General features: G+C 46.0%; 1 protein-coding gene across 1 annotated transcript in view; it reads right to left on the minus strand.

The window, feature by feature from the left end:
* BBS9 (Bardet-Biedl syndrome 9) overlaps positions 1 to 17,955 on the minus strand; it is a 331,962-nt gene that overhangs the window by 293,828 nt on the left and 20,179 nt on the right. The window contains exon 5 of the mRNA XM_028525469.2: positions 11,701 to 11,814. Coding sequence (XP_028381270.1) covers positions 11,701 to 11,814 — 114 coding nt within the window. The remainder of the gene's footprint in view (positions 1 to 11,700; positions 11,815 to 17,955) is intronic.

Raw genomic sequence — 17,955 nt, forward strand, 5'->3', positions numbered from 1 at the left:
AGCAGTCAGGTGAAACACCTTCGGCAACAGTGATGAGTCCGGGGAGCAGGATGGACTGGAGGGGAGCTGCCTCGCCTAGTCCTACACACACCCCCAGGGGTCGGGAGAAAAGTGGGGGTGAGGAGGAGGGGGAGTGGAGACACAAACAGGTCCTGATGAGGCCTGTCAAACAGGGGAAGGAACAGATGGGGCTGACTCTAAGAAAACCTCCGAAGTCTGAGAACATCTCCCCACCTTCCAAGATTAACAGGTTACAGACCATCCAGGGGGCATGAACACTGATTGGAGACACTTAGCAAAACCACAGAAGACGGGACTAAGGCCAGATCATCCAGCAAGGTGCCCTGGTGGCAGACACCCATTTCGCCTGCCCCTCCCATCCCTACCGCCCCCACAGACAAGGGACAGGCCAGAGACACTGAGCAGCACCCAGCCCTCAAGAAGGTGTGTCACCAAAAGGAAAACGAACTCATCTCTGACTGAGGGGGGGTTGGGGGGGCGGCAGAGGGGAACACCAAAGCAAGGTAAATTCACCAGCTCCTCAAAAAACAAACTAGCCCCCCAGGAGCTGGTCAAGCTGAGCCTGAGCAAGACCAGAAGAGATTGGCCTAACAAACCCACACTCGCACTGCAGAAAAATGGCAGGGAGAAAGGAAGATACCGTGCAAAAAAAAAAACAGAAGAAAAAAACAGAGCCAAGAACCAGAAGAGAGCTCTCAGAAAACATTTCACACTACTGAGCAGTTTAAGAACATAAATTAAATTTTAAAGGCGGGCAACAGCAGGCTGCTATGGCAGGCTGCAGAACTAAACCAACAAAATAAAAACCTAACCGAAACCCTGCCACTCTGTATGCAAATCAGCACTGTCATAACTGAGGGACAATCTGCGAACAAGTGACACATGGCTTGGTGTCATCTACCCAGTCTCAAATGACCTGCGGACCATCCACATAATGTAGACAGGAAGCGAAGGGACAGATGCAGAATGACTCTCAGAACGACTTCATGGCAGTAAACCTCAAATTCCGCGGAACAGGCGTCATTCACAAGCACTGTTCCAAGTGTACAGACCGGGAAAGGAGCCTGACTAGGCAAGGTGACCGAACAAGCAGAGGGTGTTGTCTGTCAGAAGGGCTGCTGTGCACACTCCCCACCAGTCCCAGAGTGCCTGTCCAGGGTCCTCCCCTCAGTCCCAGAGTCCAGGCACAGGGCACTCCCCACCAGTCCCAGAGTGCCTGTCCAGGGTCCTCCCATCAGCCCCAGAGTCCAGGCACAGGGCACTCCCCACCAGTCCCAGAGTGCCTGTCTAGGGTCCTCCCATCAGTCCCCGAGTCCAGGCACAGGGCACTCCCCACCAGTCCCAGGGTACCAGTGCAGAGTCCTCCCTACCAGTTCCAGGGTACTTCACCAGGATACCCCCCACCAGCCCCAGGGTACCAGTGCAGGGTACTCCCCACACACCTGCGGACGCCATTACCAGGAATCCTCAAGTGTGATTCAGACACACAGTACATGTAGCTGAAGAGTTTCCCAGAGTTTAAAATGTGCACAGTTTTTAACTCACCATATAAAATTTTTTGCCATTTGAAAGAAAAGGCAAGCGTGACTTGGCATGCAAAAACTGACAGGTATAATAGATGTACCACCAAACATTTAGGAATGTCAAACACCATGCTATTTCTGCTGCTTACAGACAAACCTAACTAATGTCTTTTTTTCCTTTGCTAGTAAATCCATGTGTTTACAACCGAAGCAAAATGAGGACCAACATTTAATAAATTCCTCAACTGATTTCGGGACACAGTCATGTGAAGTGAAAGCTTTCCTAAGAAATACATCTATTCAACACACTTATTTCCACAACTCGCTGACATTCCACGTAGTACAGCACCAGACTCCGCACGATAAGCGTGCGTTTTCCGTGTTTGTGCCCTTCGGATGGCAGGACAGTGAACTCCAGTGAGATAAGGTCACTCGGGGTTCGCTCAGAGCACGTGGGTCGCAGTCCGTGGAGCCCTGGAGCACCGTCGGTGGTCGTGTTTGGGCGATGGCACTGAGCCATTGACTTTCTCTTTCCCGCAGGTCCGTGTGTTCAAATGTCCCTTTGTGAACACGGTTACTTTTTCACCAGAGCATACACATGTTGGTTTTGTGAGTATTGGAAGGGAGGAGAGGACAAAGTAAAAATCATGCCCAAACTATTGCAAGTTCCACTCTGTCTAGCACGAATCTGGGGACATGCCCGCCATAGCTATGCACACCAGGACTAAAAACGGACAAACGGCCTTGAAAAGCACTCAAACTGGACTACAGCAAATCCCTAAATACAAACAAACATCTGGAGCGCCGGTCACCCTCGAGCCCCCCACAATGAAGCCAGCACGAGGCTGTGTACAGCCCAGAGCAGAGCGCACCCTGGACGGCTGGGCCCTGACCCTCTGACCCCGTGCGCACCCTCCCGCCCCCCACCGTGGGCTGCCTCTCCCATCAGTCCCACAGCAGCACCAGAGAAGTTCTGGGAGAGAAAGAGAAATCAAGTGCAGTGGACACGCGCACTTTTTGGGCCACCCAGTACCCACTGCACTCTCTTTTGTCAACATTACATAAATGGGTCCGAGGTGGCCCCTGCATCCTGGGCCCCTGCTGTTGACTCCGTTGCAGCAGGCTGACTGTGAACTCGAAGCCCACAGATGCCACACTCAAATTTTTAGACCTCCAGTTGCTTTAAATAGAGCCCAGATTAGCATATTTCTGGCCATTTAGCACGTGCCTGCTTAGCACAGCCTGCGGAAGTGCACCCAACACCTGCCCGCTAGCCACAGAGAAGACAAACCCCGACGCTGTGAGAGGCTGAGTCACCGCCGCCCGTCACAGCTCCCTGACGCAGACGCCCATCCTGCACCTGAGCAATGTCACCTCCGCACAGAGCCCCACTGGTCGTCCCCCTTCCCCCACCCCTGCCACAGGTTTCCTGCCCTCTCCCCAGTCTGGGTGGCTGTCCTGTGTCGCTGTCTGTGGAAGGTGTCCTGCTCTGAGGACCTTCCCTCATGGGCACTCCTGTCAAAGCACACCCAAAATGAAGTTCACGGTGTACCACTGCCATCTGGCAGCCGCGTCTTGCTCCTTGGCCAGCTCCAGAGCCCTGCAACTGGCCACGGATTACTACTCCCCGCTATTCCACTGAGGAGCCACTCCTCCCCACCCTTAGTCTCAGCGGCCAGAGGAGGACTGACCACCCTCACTCTTATGCCCCTGCTGCCAGAGACTGGTTCCGAGACGGCAAACCAGAGCCAATCAGTTGGGGAAAGGCCTTGGCGGAGCCTCCTTGGAGGGAGGCGGGCACTTTTCCGTGTGGACCAGAATGGGAGAAGCAAGACTGAGAGCTACTATAGCCATCGTGGGACCAGAATGGAAGAGCCTGTCTGAGGAGACGGAAGCAAGAGGTCCGATCACACCGGAGACCCAGGTGATGATAAGCAACACGTCTCCTATTCTTGCTTAAGCCAACGGTCAAGTGCAGTCAAAAGAACCCTCAGGGTGCCAAAGGCGAGGTTAGAAAGAGAACAGGAACACACCCAAGGGAAAAGCACAACTGTGGCCTACGCAGAAACTGGGAGGTTCTGGGCTTTGATGTTAATGGTCCTCTAAGGCTTGAGTTGGCTGTTACCAGACAAGCTCAAAAAATAAATACCCTCATGTAAAACAGAAATGTATGATCAAGAAACCTAGAGGGGCCTACAGGTAACAATAGTGTATCATACTTTAAAATCTGTTAAGAGTAGGTCTCATGTTCATTGTTCTTACCACAGTAAAATTATAATAGACAGACAGACAGAGGGATAATATGTAGAAAGATAGATGGGGCCCAGGCTGGTGCGGCTCAGTGGATGGCACATCACCCCGCAAACCGAAGAGTCGCCTGTTCAACTCCTGGTCAGGCGCGCGCCTGGGCCGCGGGCCGGAACCCAAGTTCGGGGAGTGCGAGAGGCAGTCAAAGGTCTCTCTCACACGTCAGTGTTTCTCTCCCTCTCTTTCTCCTTCCCTTCCTCTAAAACAAATAAATAAAAGTCTTTAAAACATATATGGGTTAAATAAGTAAGATGAAAGCAAAAAATGTTGGAGACGGGGGGAAAACTGAAGAGAGAACCATACGACGGTCATAATCTCTAATGAAGTATCTAAAAGCCTTTTTCCATAAACCACAAATTCATCACGAAAAGAAGGCAATTCAACGTGACTAAAGCACAAATTATGTGATAAGAAATAAAATCTTAAGGAACAAAACTGGCCCTTCATAATCCAAACAGCATAATGTTTCATTAAAAGTGCATTCCAGCCCGCCCTTCCAGAAACACCACGGGAGGCATTTGCTCCTCGGACCAAGATGTTGCCCTGCGCCCTGGAAGACGGCCCCTGGCGTGGAGCCGGGCCCTCCGGCTGGGGCCTCCCCTCTGTCTCCCCTTCGTGGCCAAACCTCTTCCCGAAAGAGCTGCCCTTCGGGGTTTCTGCTGCTCCTCCACGGAGCAGCCAGACTGACGTTCCTCTCCTCTATAAACTGCTCATGATCAACACTGGCCTCCAAATGCAAAATCCAGGGCTCTCCTCTCAAGGAACACTCCGGCTGCTTGACCTCTGACACTCCAGACCCCCTGCTACTCCTCAAACTCTCTCCCCTCCCCCTCCTGTCTCTGCACGTCTCTCGAGCAAAGGCTCTCTCTCGGGTCGGCTCTCTCTGGCGTTGGTTTCTCTTCCTACCCCCGCCCTGCGGTCTGCCGTTCTCAGCACCATGGCCACTGCACGGACCCTACGCACACTGCATCATCATCCTTCTCCGGCAAAGCGCAGCTGGGAGTTACGGAGACCGCTCTGCCTTACTCGGGGCTTTCAGCTATAAGTAAAAAATCAGATTAGTAGCCTGAGAATACCAAGGTTTTTAAATCAAAGTAAAATTTTAAAAGTGCTCTGAAGTCTGAAGAATACACTGCCCGAGAGGAACAAACTGTCCCAGAAGAAACCTGGGAGGCCCATCCCATGGGCACTGAAGGCTTTATACCAAAGGCCACACAACTGCTCATGTACCAGAAACTGGAATTAGTAGTCTCCAGATCAAGGTGGATAAAAAATGAAGAGCTGGAATAAAAAGGGGAACGGCACACTTGCTCACCCTCATATACTCCCCTCCCCTCCCCTCACACACGCACACACACACACACTCAGCCTGGAAGAGCTGTGCTACCCCCAGGGCCCCAGCATAACGTTGCAATGTCCATCTCTATTACAGTCCAGTTAGTTCTTAGTCTGTACTGCCCCCCCCCACCAGGTTGTGAGCTTCTTGAGAACATAAAGTGCCTTTCATTCATCTGTTCACTCCAAGAAGCTAGTACAGGGCCTGAGCACCCAGAAGGCTCTCAGTGCATGCACGCTGGATAGATGCAGGGATGGAAGAAAGGACAGACAGACAGACAGACAGAGGAGGAAGTGATGCAAGGGAGCACTAATGCCAGACTCGCTTCAGTCCCTGAAAATTCCCACACATCTCCAACAAATCAGCAATTTCATCTCAGTGTCCCCGTCGTGCACCTGAAAGATTCCCACGCATCATACGGTTCAGCAACCTGTCACAGTCCTACAGGGCAAATTTTGTGTAACTGAGGATGGAACTAACTATAGGGTCTCGAAGTCAAATCATGAGCAAAGGAAATTCTCGCTCAACTCTCGACGGTAGCAAGACGCATCACAGCGGACTGACTGCACAAAGCGGCGTGTCTCACCAAGCCGAGCACGTGCAGTTGTGCTCCCTGGACAGTGACGCTCCTTCTTCCCCCCGCCACTGGCTCTCTGCCAGTCAGTGCCAACGCCCTCCGGGCGCAGACCCGGCACTGCTCTAACACGGCGAGCTTGTTAACCAGGTAAAACACCACGTCCACAACCACCGGAAGCTGTAGTGACACCAGGAACACAAAATCAGAGAAAAATCTGGCAGAACTATCATTTGTTCCTTTTTTTCAAAACCAAGTAGAGTTCAACGAACCAAACCAAATAAATTCCATCAATTTTACTAACATAGTTTAAAATCAATTTGAATCCACCTTTCAAAATTGTTTAGTATGTTTCCAAACCGTAATTTGATTGCCCATGCTACGCCACCCATTAAATTTTACAAGCACTAACCTGTCAATAGCGTAAGAAGCAAAGATAAACTAACGTTTTTATAGATACTCACAGCCACATGCCCCTTTAAAATAAAAGTAGCTTAGATTCAAATCAAACGAACAACACTTTTTAACTTCAAGACGTTGCCCTCCACCCCCTCTGTAATAAAAAAAAAAGCCCAATACAGCCATTAATATTGACATTTCAGTTATTTCCCTCTAAAATGTATAATATGGAAAATGTCATAATTTAAGTTCTGGAACGGTACGTAGTAGAGTGAATAATGGAAGATATTAGGCAAATATTCTCCAACTAGTTCATAAAACTAGAGTTCCTATTTCTTTATCACTTCTTTCTCATTAATAAGCACTGCACACGGCTGAAGGTAAAACCAAACCTTACTGCATCAAATGAATGTACCTTTGAGTTACTGCAAATGTATAAAAGGTGCTTTCAAAAGATTGCTTTAACAGACAAGCAAAAAAAAGTTAAAAAAAAAAAAGCCAGTACTTACTCTTTTGCTAGTTTCAAATCCTGTATTACCTTCCTACCTATAACCTCCCTGATTGTTGGAGGAGGGCACTTTTCCAAAAAGCTTATTCGACACGTGTTCCACAATCCACAAAGAATCAAAGTCAGGCACTGACTGTGGCCAAACCAAAGCACAGCCCTTTGTAATGGGACAGTTTGCTTCTGAACTAGGAAGAGGGTGAACTGACTCACAGCCCGGAAAGGGAGGCAGCTCAGTATGATTAACAGCATAAGCTTCTGGAGGCAGAGTCTGGATTAGAATCCCTCCGCTGCCCCTCAAGAAGCGTATCTGAGTAAGATACTCAACCTATAAAGCACTGGCAGCGCTGGCAGGCACGTGATAAGCACTCGGTTGGCGCAGAGCCAGATGGCAGCAGTCTAGAACCCGAGATTTGGCATCACCTGGGAGATGGTCAGAAATTCAGGCTCTCAGGTACAGTTCCAGACTTACAGAATCAGAACCTGCATTTTTAAAGAGTTCACTTATTTCGTTTTAGGAAGAGGGGAAGGGAGGATGAGAGGGAGAAAAACATCAATGTGACAGAGAAACATGGGTTGGTTGCCTCGCGCATGGGAGCCAAACAGGAACCTGCCCCACAACCCAGGCATGAGCCTTGACCCACTGGAACTGAAATCGAACCGGCAACCTTTCCTTTGCTGGTAGAAGCTCAGCCAACTGAGCCAGGAAGGTCAGGGCTGAAGCTGCATTTTTATCAAGAGCCCATTGTGATCTGATGTGAATCCTCCCCCTGCCGCCCCCCCCACCAGGTGTGTTGCCTTTACCTTTCTCTCTCCTAAGCTCCAAGGGCCTTCTTCGGCCTCTGTAACTTGTTTCTCAGCCTACGCAGCCCAGCTGGCTCACTCCTTCTGCCTCTGTGACCTTCTAAATAAACTTTCTCTTATAAAAAAAATATAATGATAATAATAATAAAATAAAATTTAAAAAGCATACCTAAATGCATTTTTACATTATATTCAGGCATTGCCTACTATAATTAATTTTTTTTTTAAAAAAACCACTCCATTACTTTTTTGCAAGTTGGAGAAAGTGCATTTATTTTTAGTAAAAGGCAAAGTATTAGCTGGGATCAAAATTCCTCCATTTTTGATTCCTAACCATACCCTACTCAAAAGCAGTACCGACTAAGGCCCAAGGCTGTAGAGGACTGCCATCTAGTGGTGGTTCGATGCACACACCAAAACTCCACTGCCTTCCATTCGTTTACAATACGGCCAGGTTTCCTTTTTACTTAATTCCTTTCTTGAGGACTGCTAAACCTAGTTACCCAACTTAATAACTCCACAAGAAGCCGTCATAAATACCAAGGAAGGTAAAATTCGAGGTTTTTAGCGTCCTCTTTAAAACCCAGATGAAGTGTAGGGGAGTTTTCACCCAGGGGTGTCCAACCTGCAGCCTGTGGGCCACATGCAGCCCAGGATGGCTGTGATGCGGCTCAACACAAAGTCGTAAATTTACCTAAAACATGATGCGATTATTTTGTGATGACGTGGCACAATGTATTTAATGTGTGGCCCAAGACAACTCTTCTTCCAGTGTGACACAAAGGCGCCAAACCATTGGACACCCCTGCAAGAGAATGATCTGCTCGCACCTAGAAAAACACACATTCAAACAACACCAGAGCCCTGGCTGGTGTGGCTCAGCAGAGTGAGCACCAGCCTGTAAAACAAACAGCGGCCATTTCGATTCCCAACCAGAGCACAGGCCGGGGTTGTGGGCTGGGTCCCCAGTTGAGAACCCGCAAGAGGCAACGAATCGATGTATCTCCTGCACATCGATGTCTCTCTCCCTCTCTTTCTCCCTTCCTTACCCTCTCTCTAAAAATAAATAAATAAAACCTTTTTAAAAAAATAAAGAAAAAGAAAACACTAGAGACAGACTTAGAAAATGGGCTTTCTTTTGGCATATGTATATCTTGGAGTGACTTATTTTCTGCTTTCTAAATTCTGTACTTTTTACAATTTATGTATATAGCATTTGAGCTTCCAAAGTGAGAAAAAAAATTATGACCTTCTGACTGAATAATTTTATTCCTACAGTCTATCCTAATGAAACAATCAGAAAGGCAAACAAAGATTATGTTAGAAGATGTTCATTCAAGCAAACAAAACTTAATCTTCATAGCTTCATAGTAACCCACTGAATCGATGCATCAAAACTTAGTCATTCTCCTCTATTACACAATTTAATCACTTCTAATTGTCTACAAGTAAATGCACATAGGTAGCTACAAAAGGAAAGAAGGGAGGATAGAAAGAGTGAAGAATAAATTAACACAGGGCAACCTGATGTGACTGTCCCACATTTTGCATTATTTCCTCACATGCATTTTAGTACCCAAGAACATTTCCATGGCTCTTAATAGCCCAGCTGCCTTATAAGAATGTTGTATCATTTTACACGACCATGAGCAATGTAGGACAGAGACCACCATAACCTCTCCAGCATTAGGTTTATCCCATGGCTAATTTTTTTTAAGTTTGATTGGCATGTCATTTACATACCACCCTTTTAAGAATATAACTCAATAATTGTTAGTATATTGACAAAACTATGAAACTGTCACCACAATCTAATTTTGGAACATTTTCATTATCCCAAAAAGAAACCCAGTAGCAGTAACCCCTCAGACCCCCAAGAACCTCCCCAATATGTCTAATTATTACTAATTTACCACCCCACAATTTTTCATGTTTTCTTGTAGATACCTCAAGGGTAAGTGTTTCAAACTCATGAAATGAAAAAATTCCTTCTACTATTCAGCTATTTCTCTGTTTCGATCTGTACTATTCTGCTCAACCACAGGAAAGTAAAACATGTCAGAATATCCTCTTGTTTCTTCTGAAGGCACTTCTGAAATGTAAGGCATAGTTTAAGAACTAAGAGAAGGTATCATATAAATACAAAGTTATCTGTTCTTTTCAAAACAGCAACTCTATCACTTAGGAAGTCCATTATTAAATCCAGCAAAAATGTCACACAAAATCAAAGAATTTATTTTTCTTTGATTAGTTTAAAACTTTTTATTTTATGACCTGACAATAAAATTAAAAGGACAGTGCAATCTATAAAAGATGACATTTAACATGTGATCTAAAGAACTGTTGTGATGCTACCAAAAAAAATCCTTATGTCCACTTAGCCAAAACACTTTTTTCTCCTGTCTTAATTTTTGGACTTCAGATATACAGAATTTAGCGATTTGGCTTTTGGGGATTTCGTAGGCAAAAAAGAATTGAAAATGTCAATTAAAGGAGGGAGGCCTAGGTCTCCCGATCATGTCAGACATTTTTTTTAGAACAATGAAAATCAGTTCCAGCAGCTGCGGCTGGGAGGGGAGACTTCACTGACAGCAGTTAGCCGCTCATCACATTTTAGCTCCTTCTGTCCTCTATTCACCTAACCCTAGACTTTGCCCATATTTCTCAAAGAATTCCTGTTACTCAAGTTCAGCAATTATGCATTCCAGCCCAGGGTTTTGTATCGGTTCATATTAATTACTCAAATGGTTTCTTTGCACATTACCACCCAAAACACCCCCGACTGCTAACTGGTGTGCTCGAGTTCACCCGTTCCTTACAGTCACCTCTAGGTAAGACAAAACTGAATTCACAGGCCCTGGCTGGTGTGGCTCAGTGGATGGAGTGCAGGCCTGCCAACCAAAGGGTCGCCGGCTCGATTCCCAGTCAGGGCACATGCCTGGGAATCAAAGGCCAGGTCTCCAGTGGGAGTCGTGTGAGAGACAACCACACATTGATGCTTCTCTCCTTCTCTTTCTCCCTCCCTTCCCCTCTCTCTAAAAATAAATACGCAAAATCTTCTAAAAAACCCTGAATTCATAGGAATGAAAGATACTTCCAAAATAACGTTGTTTTTTCCTGTCACTGAAGAAAAATCTAAATAGGTAGGCTACTTTTTAATACAATGGCTAATCAACTCATACAAACAGCAGCTAGAAAAGGGTGAATGTGTTCTAAAATCCCTAGTTGCACATTCTGCAGGGGCCACACAAAGTCACACAAGTATGTGTCACCAGTGGGCTGCTGGTCCTCCAGTGAGCACCAACAGCTTGATGACGCTGTCGCGCGAAAGGCATTTGCTTCCACACAAAAACCCTCCGGCAGCAACAGCACTGGTGCCCGGAAGCAAGCACCAAACTGCAGGCACCCTGAGGCCCTGGGACTAGGGCGCCGGCACTGCGGGTAGCCCTTGTGCTAATCAGAAACATTTACCCCCAAGGTGAGGGGAACCCAGCCGCACTGAGCTGACCTTGGTAAAGGTGATGGCTCTGTGCCATTCAGAAAATGCACCCTTCCTCTGGGGGCGCAGGGCTTGAGCAGCAGGATCAGGCCTGCATTTCAGTCTCTCCTGGTCCCTGGGCCTAGAGCCCTGGTGCCAACGGGCCTGGAGACAGGAGGGCGGACAGAGGGCTCGGCAGGCCGGCTGCACTAGCGCAGGCGGAGCAGGGACCCCCTTCAGTGAGATCCACCCCTTTTTCCACCAAGAGGCAGGCACACAGCTCCACCACAAGAAAGCTCCACTTCCATGGGCCCACGAATAAAAGACAGACTCTGAAGAAAAGTCAGTTTTAGAAATGTCTCCGTAGACCACATAAAAATGTTGGTTATAGGAAAATCGAACACATTCATGTGTAAAGTTTTTCCTTATTATTTTGCTTGGGTATTTGAATATAAAGCTTTTGGTAAAACACGTTTAACTCTTTCTGAGATTCATACCACATAATCATCCCTTTCTACATGGCCAAATACATTCTCACTTAACATCACAGATAGGTTCTTCAACTGTAAGCCAGACAACACATAATGGGACCAGTTTCACCAGAGGCTGAGAGAAACAAAAGTTAAATGTCTACGACATTTCATCAACGTTACAACTAAGCCACATTGAACAAAATGATGTTATGAGTTGAGGACCTGCTGTATTCCAAACCTGGTACTGGCAATAACGCATTCACGAATAAATGCAAATTACCTTTTACACCACCAAATGACCCGTAAGTCATATTGCAGGCCGTTCTCTGAAGATTATGTTCATACATCAATTTGATCTGATATTGGTTCCCATGCTCCACATTACCCAAGGTTCCTACGGAGAAAAAGAAATCCTTTTATTGCTTTGTGTTTGTTTACACTAAAAAATATTAATTTCTTCTCAACCTCCACACCAATTCCAAGTAATTGAATTTCAAAAAATTTTAAATGACCAAACACTGAAACATTGTGCATTATGAACAATCACCATACTGAGGACAAAGAACGCCAGCACAGTTGAAACAATTTCCGCCCAGCTAGGTTATACCACTAGATGAAACACACCCTGGGTAACACTTTGTTATCTATTTTCATTATGTATGAGTAGCGTGCAATTATTTAAATAACAACAAACCTTCCAATTTCAGTTCTGAAATAAATGAGATTAAGTTCCCTGCACTTACAAGCAATAATAGAGCAAGGATATGACTCAAAGTGTCTAAGGAAAAAAATTCCCCACACTTGCAAGCAATTCAATTTTCTGTCCCAATTTGCAAAATACTCAAGCCCTAATGCGTTATATTCTAATTTAATGGAGAGATTTTTCTAGAGCTTCCCTCAGCAAGTAAATAGGACAATGATGTTTTATTTTAAGCCTGACAAGAAAAATCTCCTTAAAAACAAAGGAGGATGCTTTCCCTGCATTTAACAAATCATATGTGCTGTAAACACTTTCTAGTTCTTTCCAAATAAGAAAAGATTATTTACCTGTAGTTTACTCTGTTTGTTGGCCTTTCTAGAGCACTTACAGTTGAAGCTGTATCCCAGAGATCAGCTGGAAATGGTCAGGGTTAAAAGAGGTGCTCAAAAGAAAACCGATTAAGAATACAGCTTTTCCATGAAGACACCTCTTTCTCACTCATTCAAAAACGTAAAAGTTAAAGGAAAAAAACTTAATATATCAAAAAGCCAATAAGACAGTCCCCAAACTATACAGTATTAGATCGTTAAAACAACCTAAATATAGACGGTGTGTGTACACACATGCAGACATGTATGTGCACACGAGCATTTGCTTTTTGACCAGAAGGACTGACCAACATTCCCTGAGGTTGTAAGAATACAAATATGTCTACTTCCATTTTAGAATTGAGGCACCGTACATTCAAAAAAAAATTTAACTCCTGGCTAGGGTGGCTCAGTTGGTTGGAGCATCATCCCTTAACCCAAAAGGTTGCAGGTTCAATCCCCAGTCAGGGCACAAGGTGCAAAAGAGCGGCATCTGTTTCTCTCTCACATCAATGTTTCTGTCCCTCTCTCTCCCTCCCTTCCTTTCTCTGAAAACAGTAAGCATGTCCTCAGGTGAGGATTAAAAAGAAATTAAGAAATTTCTCCCCAAATCACGTAGCTGCTAAAGGGCACAGCACTCAAACTAGGTCTTTAGATCCAGAACCACACATCCTGGCACCTGGGTGTCCCTCACTGAACCACTCCCCAGGAACCTGGTGAGCCGATGACAGTGTCCCGAAGGAGAATGGCATGACGAGTGTCGCTTCCACCTCCTCCCTTCCCAGCCTGGCCTTTCTTACTCATCTGGAAGGTGGAGGAGGGTTGAGAGAGAAAAACTACCGGAGGGGGACTTCTTGGGGTAGAATCACTTCTACTCAGATCTGTGCCCCTGAAAATGGTAATAATAGGCTTTGCATGCCAATAAAATAAAAAAAAAAGAGAAAGACTCAACTTTTCCAGCTAACCCTGATAGGAGATGAAAGCTTTCTGGAGTGCCAACGGCAGTGAAACCCGTAAGGCAACGACTGAGGAAGAGTGACCACCACACGAGCCACGTGGGGTGGGGGGTGCGGGGAGCCACCAACCAAGTAACTCCTGGCATTAACCTAAGAAAAAGAAGTTCCAAGAAACATTTGGTTTGTCCCTACAAAAATTACAAACCTCACTCTTCACCCAAAAGCAGGTCACACCCTTTGAGGAAGGAAGGAGCTCGTGCACACCCGCCAGCCGAAGGGTCGGCGAACGTGGGGCTGAGCGGGGACACGACACAAAGCGGACCTGCCGTGACACTGGGGCCTGTGTCCTGACAGCGCGCCGCTCACATGGGAAAACGTCCACATTTCAGGTGACAGCACTTGAAAACTTAGCAGTTTTCTTAGCAATCTGGCCATAGCTACCATCTTATAACCAAAGTGGTGTCTGAAAACCTGAAACCTCTGGCCATTTTTTTTCTAGAGAAGCACCAATGACAAACGATTGAAATTACTTACACAGGTTTTGCCCTTGGAGACAGACTGAATATAGTAAGTATATACCCATAATTACAGTCTGCATATAGCTAAAGCTACTGTAAAGTTTCCTCAGTTAGAAAGTAAACGGATGTTAGAACATTTGTGCTGTTTGAGCTTCTATAAACAGAATCTGATTTAAATCTTTAATAATCCTGTGAGAAATCAAAAGTCACCCTGACAACAGTTTTTGGAGCCATTTGAAATAACTGTTGAAAAATCTAATGATGTTAAATAAAATAAAAACCTTTACAGAGTAAGTTAAAAGGTTCATTGTGTTAAATAACCAAATTAGATTATATAAGTCTGTCAAAAGTAAGGAACCACATGTTTTTGCCCTCTTGTGGCAAACATTAAAATTCCATAAATATGTCTAATGCTTAGTAAATGCTTGTTGAGAAGTACACAAGTTTCGGGAAAGAATATTTAAGAGGACATAATCAGCATGGCTTACGCTCACGCATCTGTAACCACTTGCTCAGAAGCTAAAGCCCATCCCAGAGGAGCCTCAGATGACACGTGATGCTTTCTCTCCCTGAGTCCGGTAAGGTGGGCTACCTACAGGCCAGCGGGGGGCCTGCTGGCTGCCCAGAGTAAGCGCACCGCTGACGTCACTCACCCACCAAAACCAAGTCGGCACGGTAGCCTCTGACTACTAAGGGGTGTCTGGTGTGTCCAGGAGGCCTCCACTAGTTTGCTTCAAATCTTTTTTAGCCACACACAGGGCGTAAAAAAAAACAGACAGAAAATAATTGGGGAGGGACACTTGAGGGTAAGGATGTCAAGTTCAGCAACACTTGCATCTGCAGACACCGGTGGTTTCGCTTAAACTAGAGAATGTTTGTGCACCCCCTGTTACGGTAAAAGCTAGGTAAAAGTTCAGCAGGAACTTCAAGGAACATTTTTCAAGAACAAAAACATGAACTTCCCTGCTTGTGGATTTAAGCCAAGCCAGGAAAAATATACAAATGGTCAGACTACAAGTATTGTAAGAGGCTGCCGAAAGGAGACGGAGGGGGAAGTGAGGCGGGCGTGAGGGAAGGCCGTCTAGACGCCTCTTCATCCCCGCAGAACACGCGGCTTGTGAGCAAACGCCACGCACAGAAGAGCAGTAAGAGTCACCGTTCCGGTGACGAGAAACTCTCATTTTCAACACTGGTTTGAAGGGGGGCACGCGTGTCCCATGGACAAGTTCTGAGCAAACGTGCCAGTTTCTTTCCGTGGGCTTCTTTAATAAATGTACACATCCTGCCCCCGACTGTGCCCTATGCCTGAGTGCAGCTCTAAAGGCCCCTGTCTTCGGACACCCACCCGCCGAAGGGGGCCACCTTGGCCACCAAAGGGAAGGCCCTGAGTCTAACTCATTTCTAGTTTTCAGCACGCTTCCCTCTCCTGCCCTCTCGGGGCTGCCACGGGGCCCCCAGAAGGAATCAACTCTCTAAGAAGTCTTCAGGGGTGACCGTGGCCAAGACTTCCTCTTCCGTGGTCCATGTAACACAGTTAAGGGTACTAGCAGTCAACAGGTTTACTGGGGAAAACGAAAGGACAACGGCACTCATGCAATGGAGTGGCCTATACCATGCCTTCCCGCTGACTCTGCAACACTCAGTATTTGCCCTCCACCAGGAGGAGCAACCTCTTTTACCCTGGAACCAACGAGAATGTTCCACAGTGACCATGAGAGGTACTATCCAGGCCCCTGATGTAAAAAGAGTGGAAAAGGAAATAATAGGGGTAACAGAGAAGGAAAAGGAAGGGAGAAAGTAACACGAAGAGAATAATAATGAGCCATGATCAACAACCTCAGCACCACCCGGAAGCTAGTTCACTCATTCATGCAACAAGTGTGCCTACCACATACCACGTGCCAGATACTGAGCCTGCCTTAGGGACCCAACAGACCTTCCCCCCAGAAAGAGACTGCCTAACAACATCCAGCTGAGGGATGGGGAAAACAAATCGGTATTTGAAATGAAAGAAAAATATGAGGAAAGCCCAAATCAAGAGAATGAGTGTGAGAAATACAAATCCTAAAAGCTTACATTTACAGCAAACTCCAAAGATGCGTATTATTTGGATAAGGAATAAGCACACAGACTTTGGCTTTATTATAGTACCCATTAAAAACTTCCCAATATTAATATCCATTAAAAGAACTTTCTCAACCTGAACTAAAATTTATCTAATAACGGAAACAAAGTTTTTTAAGTTACCTTTTATATTTAATAAAGGCCAAAATGCTGAAACTATTCCACATTTAACTACCATTCTTGCACCCAGAGAGCAGTGTTGAGAATGAAACCCGATTAAGTATCAGATAACTGCCTCGAGGTCAGGTTGAGTGAAGAAAACCAGAGGCCAAGAAGGCGGAACTGTAAAGAAAAAGCACTTGAGGTTCACCAAAGAAAATGTACTTTAAACCACTACGACTCGGCCTCTAATGAATTTGTTACTGATACTGAATATTCCTTAAGACTGAAGTGTCCTAAATACCCAGAAGTGGGCCCTATTAGAGCAATCCTGGATGCGATCCTTAAAAGAAAGGGGATTACAAGGAACCCTCTATGAGAATTTTGAGTATGCATGGAAATAGCAGACCAAGAAAATGTAACAGCCTAAGCACCCAAGAGAACAAATGAACAAAGGGAAAATTCTAACCAAGATAGCAAAACCTTGGCATGACTGGTGTGGCTCAGTATGCTGAGAGCCAGCCTATGAACTGAAAGTTCTCTGGTTCAATTCCCAGTCAGGGCACATGCCTGGGTTGCAGGCCAGGTCCCTGATTAGGGGCATGCAAGAGGCAACCGATTGGTGTTTCTCTCCCTCTTTCTCCTGCCCTTATCTCTAAAAATAAATAAAATCTATAAAAAATAAAAAATAAGAAAACCTTCAACCGAATGTCTTGTGTTCTCCACCAAGTCAGCATTAGAGAATATCTATTCCTTCATAATATTCAAAAGCCCAGACTTCCAGTGAAGATGGAGGTATAGGTAAACATGCTTCGCCTCCTTACACAACTACAGTAAAAACTACAACTAGACTACAAAACAAATATCACCCAGACTCATCAGAAAATCAAGCTGTATGGAAGTCTAACAACCAAAGATTTAAAGAAGCCACATTCATCCAGACAGGTAGGAGGGGCAGAGACACGGAGACACACAGAGAGGTGGAGAGGAGCGGAGAGGCATGGAGACACAGAGTGGTGTGGAGAGACGACTGAACAGGAGGTCTCACATTCATGTGTGGCAGATAAAAATCAGGAGGGATATCTCAGGAGCGAGGGATCCCAGGCCCAGGCCAGATGAACAAGCCCAGGGTTCAGTGCCAGAAAGATAAGTCCCTATAACTTCTGGCTGTAAAAACCAGTGGGGGTTGGGGCAGCAGAAGAAACTCTAGGATTCTCAGGAGACTACTCTTAAAGGGCCACAAAGGTCTCAGGACTTATGCAGACTGACCCCCGCTGGGATTCAGCACCAGGGCAAACAGCTGGAAGGGCACCAGTGGCACAGGGGGAGAAAGTGAAGTGACTGGCAACAGGGTGAGTGCTGGGAGACAGCTTCCTCCTGGGCTAATCTCCAGAAGCCAGGCAGTGGCATTATCCCCTTACTGAGTCCTCGCCCACACAGAGCCATGAGGCAGTGAAACAGGTTGCCCTGTCCTGATGACTACCCAAAGCTCTGCCCCACACAATTTACAGGTGAGCTTTTCTATAATAGGCCATGCTAATAAGTCAGGGAGTCAAAGCACCTCTACCTAATACACAGAAACAGATACAGGGAGGCTGCCAAATTGAGGAGACAAAGAAATATGGCCCAAATGGGGGGAAAAAAAAACAGAACAAAACTCCAGAAAAAGAACAAAACAAAATACAGATAAGCAACCTACCAGATGCAGAGCTCAAAAACACAGGTTATTAGGATGCTCAAAGAACTCATTGGGTACTTCAACAGTATAAA

The sequence above is a fragment of the Phyllostomus discolor genome, chromosome 10, assembly GCF_004126475.2.
Source record: "Phyllostomus discolor isolate MPI-MPIP mPhyDis1 chromosome 10, mPhyDis1.pri.v3, whole genome shotgun sequence".
In the NCBI taxonomy this organism is placed as follows: domain Eukaryota; kingdom Metazoa; phylum Chordata; class Mammalia; order Chiroptera; family Phyllostomidae; genus Phyllostomus; species Phyllostomus discolor.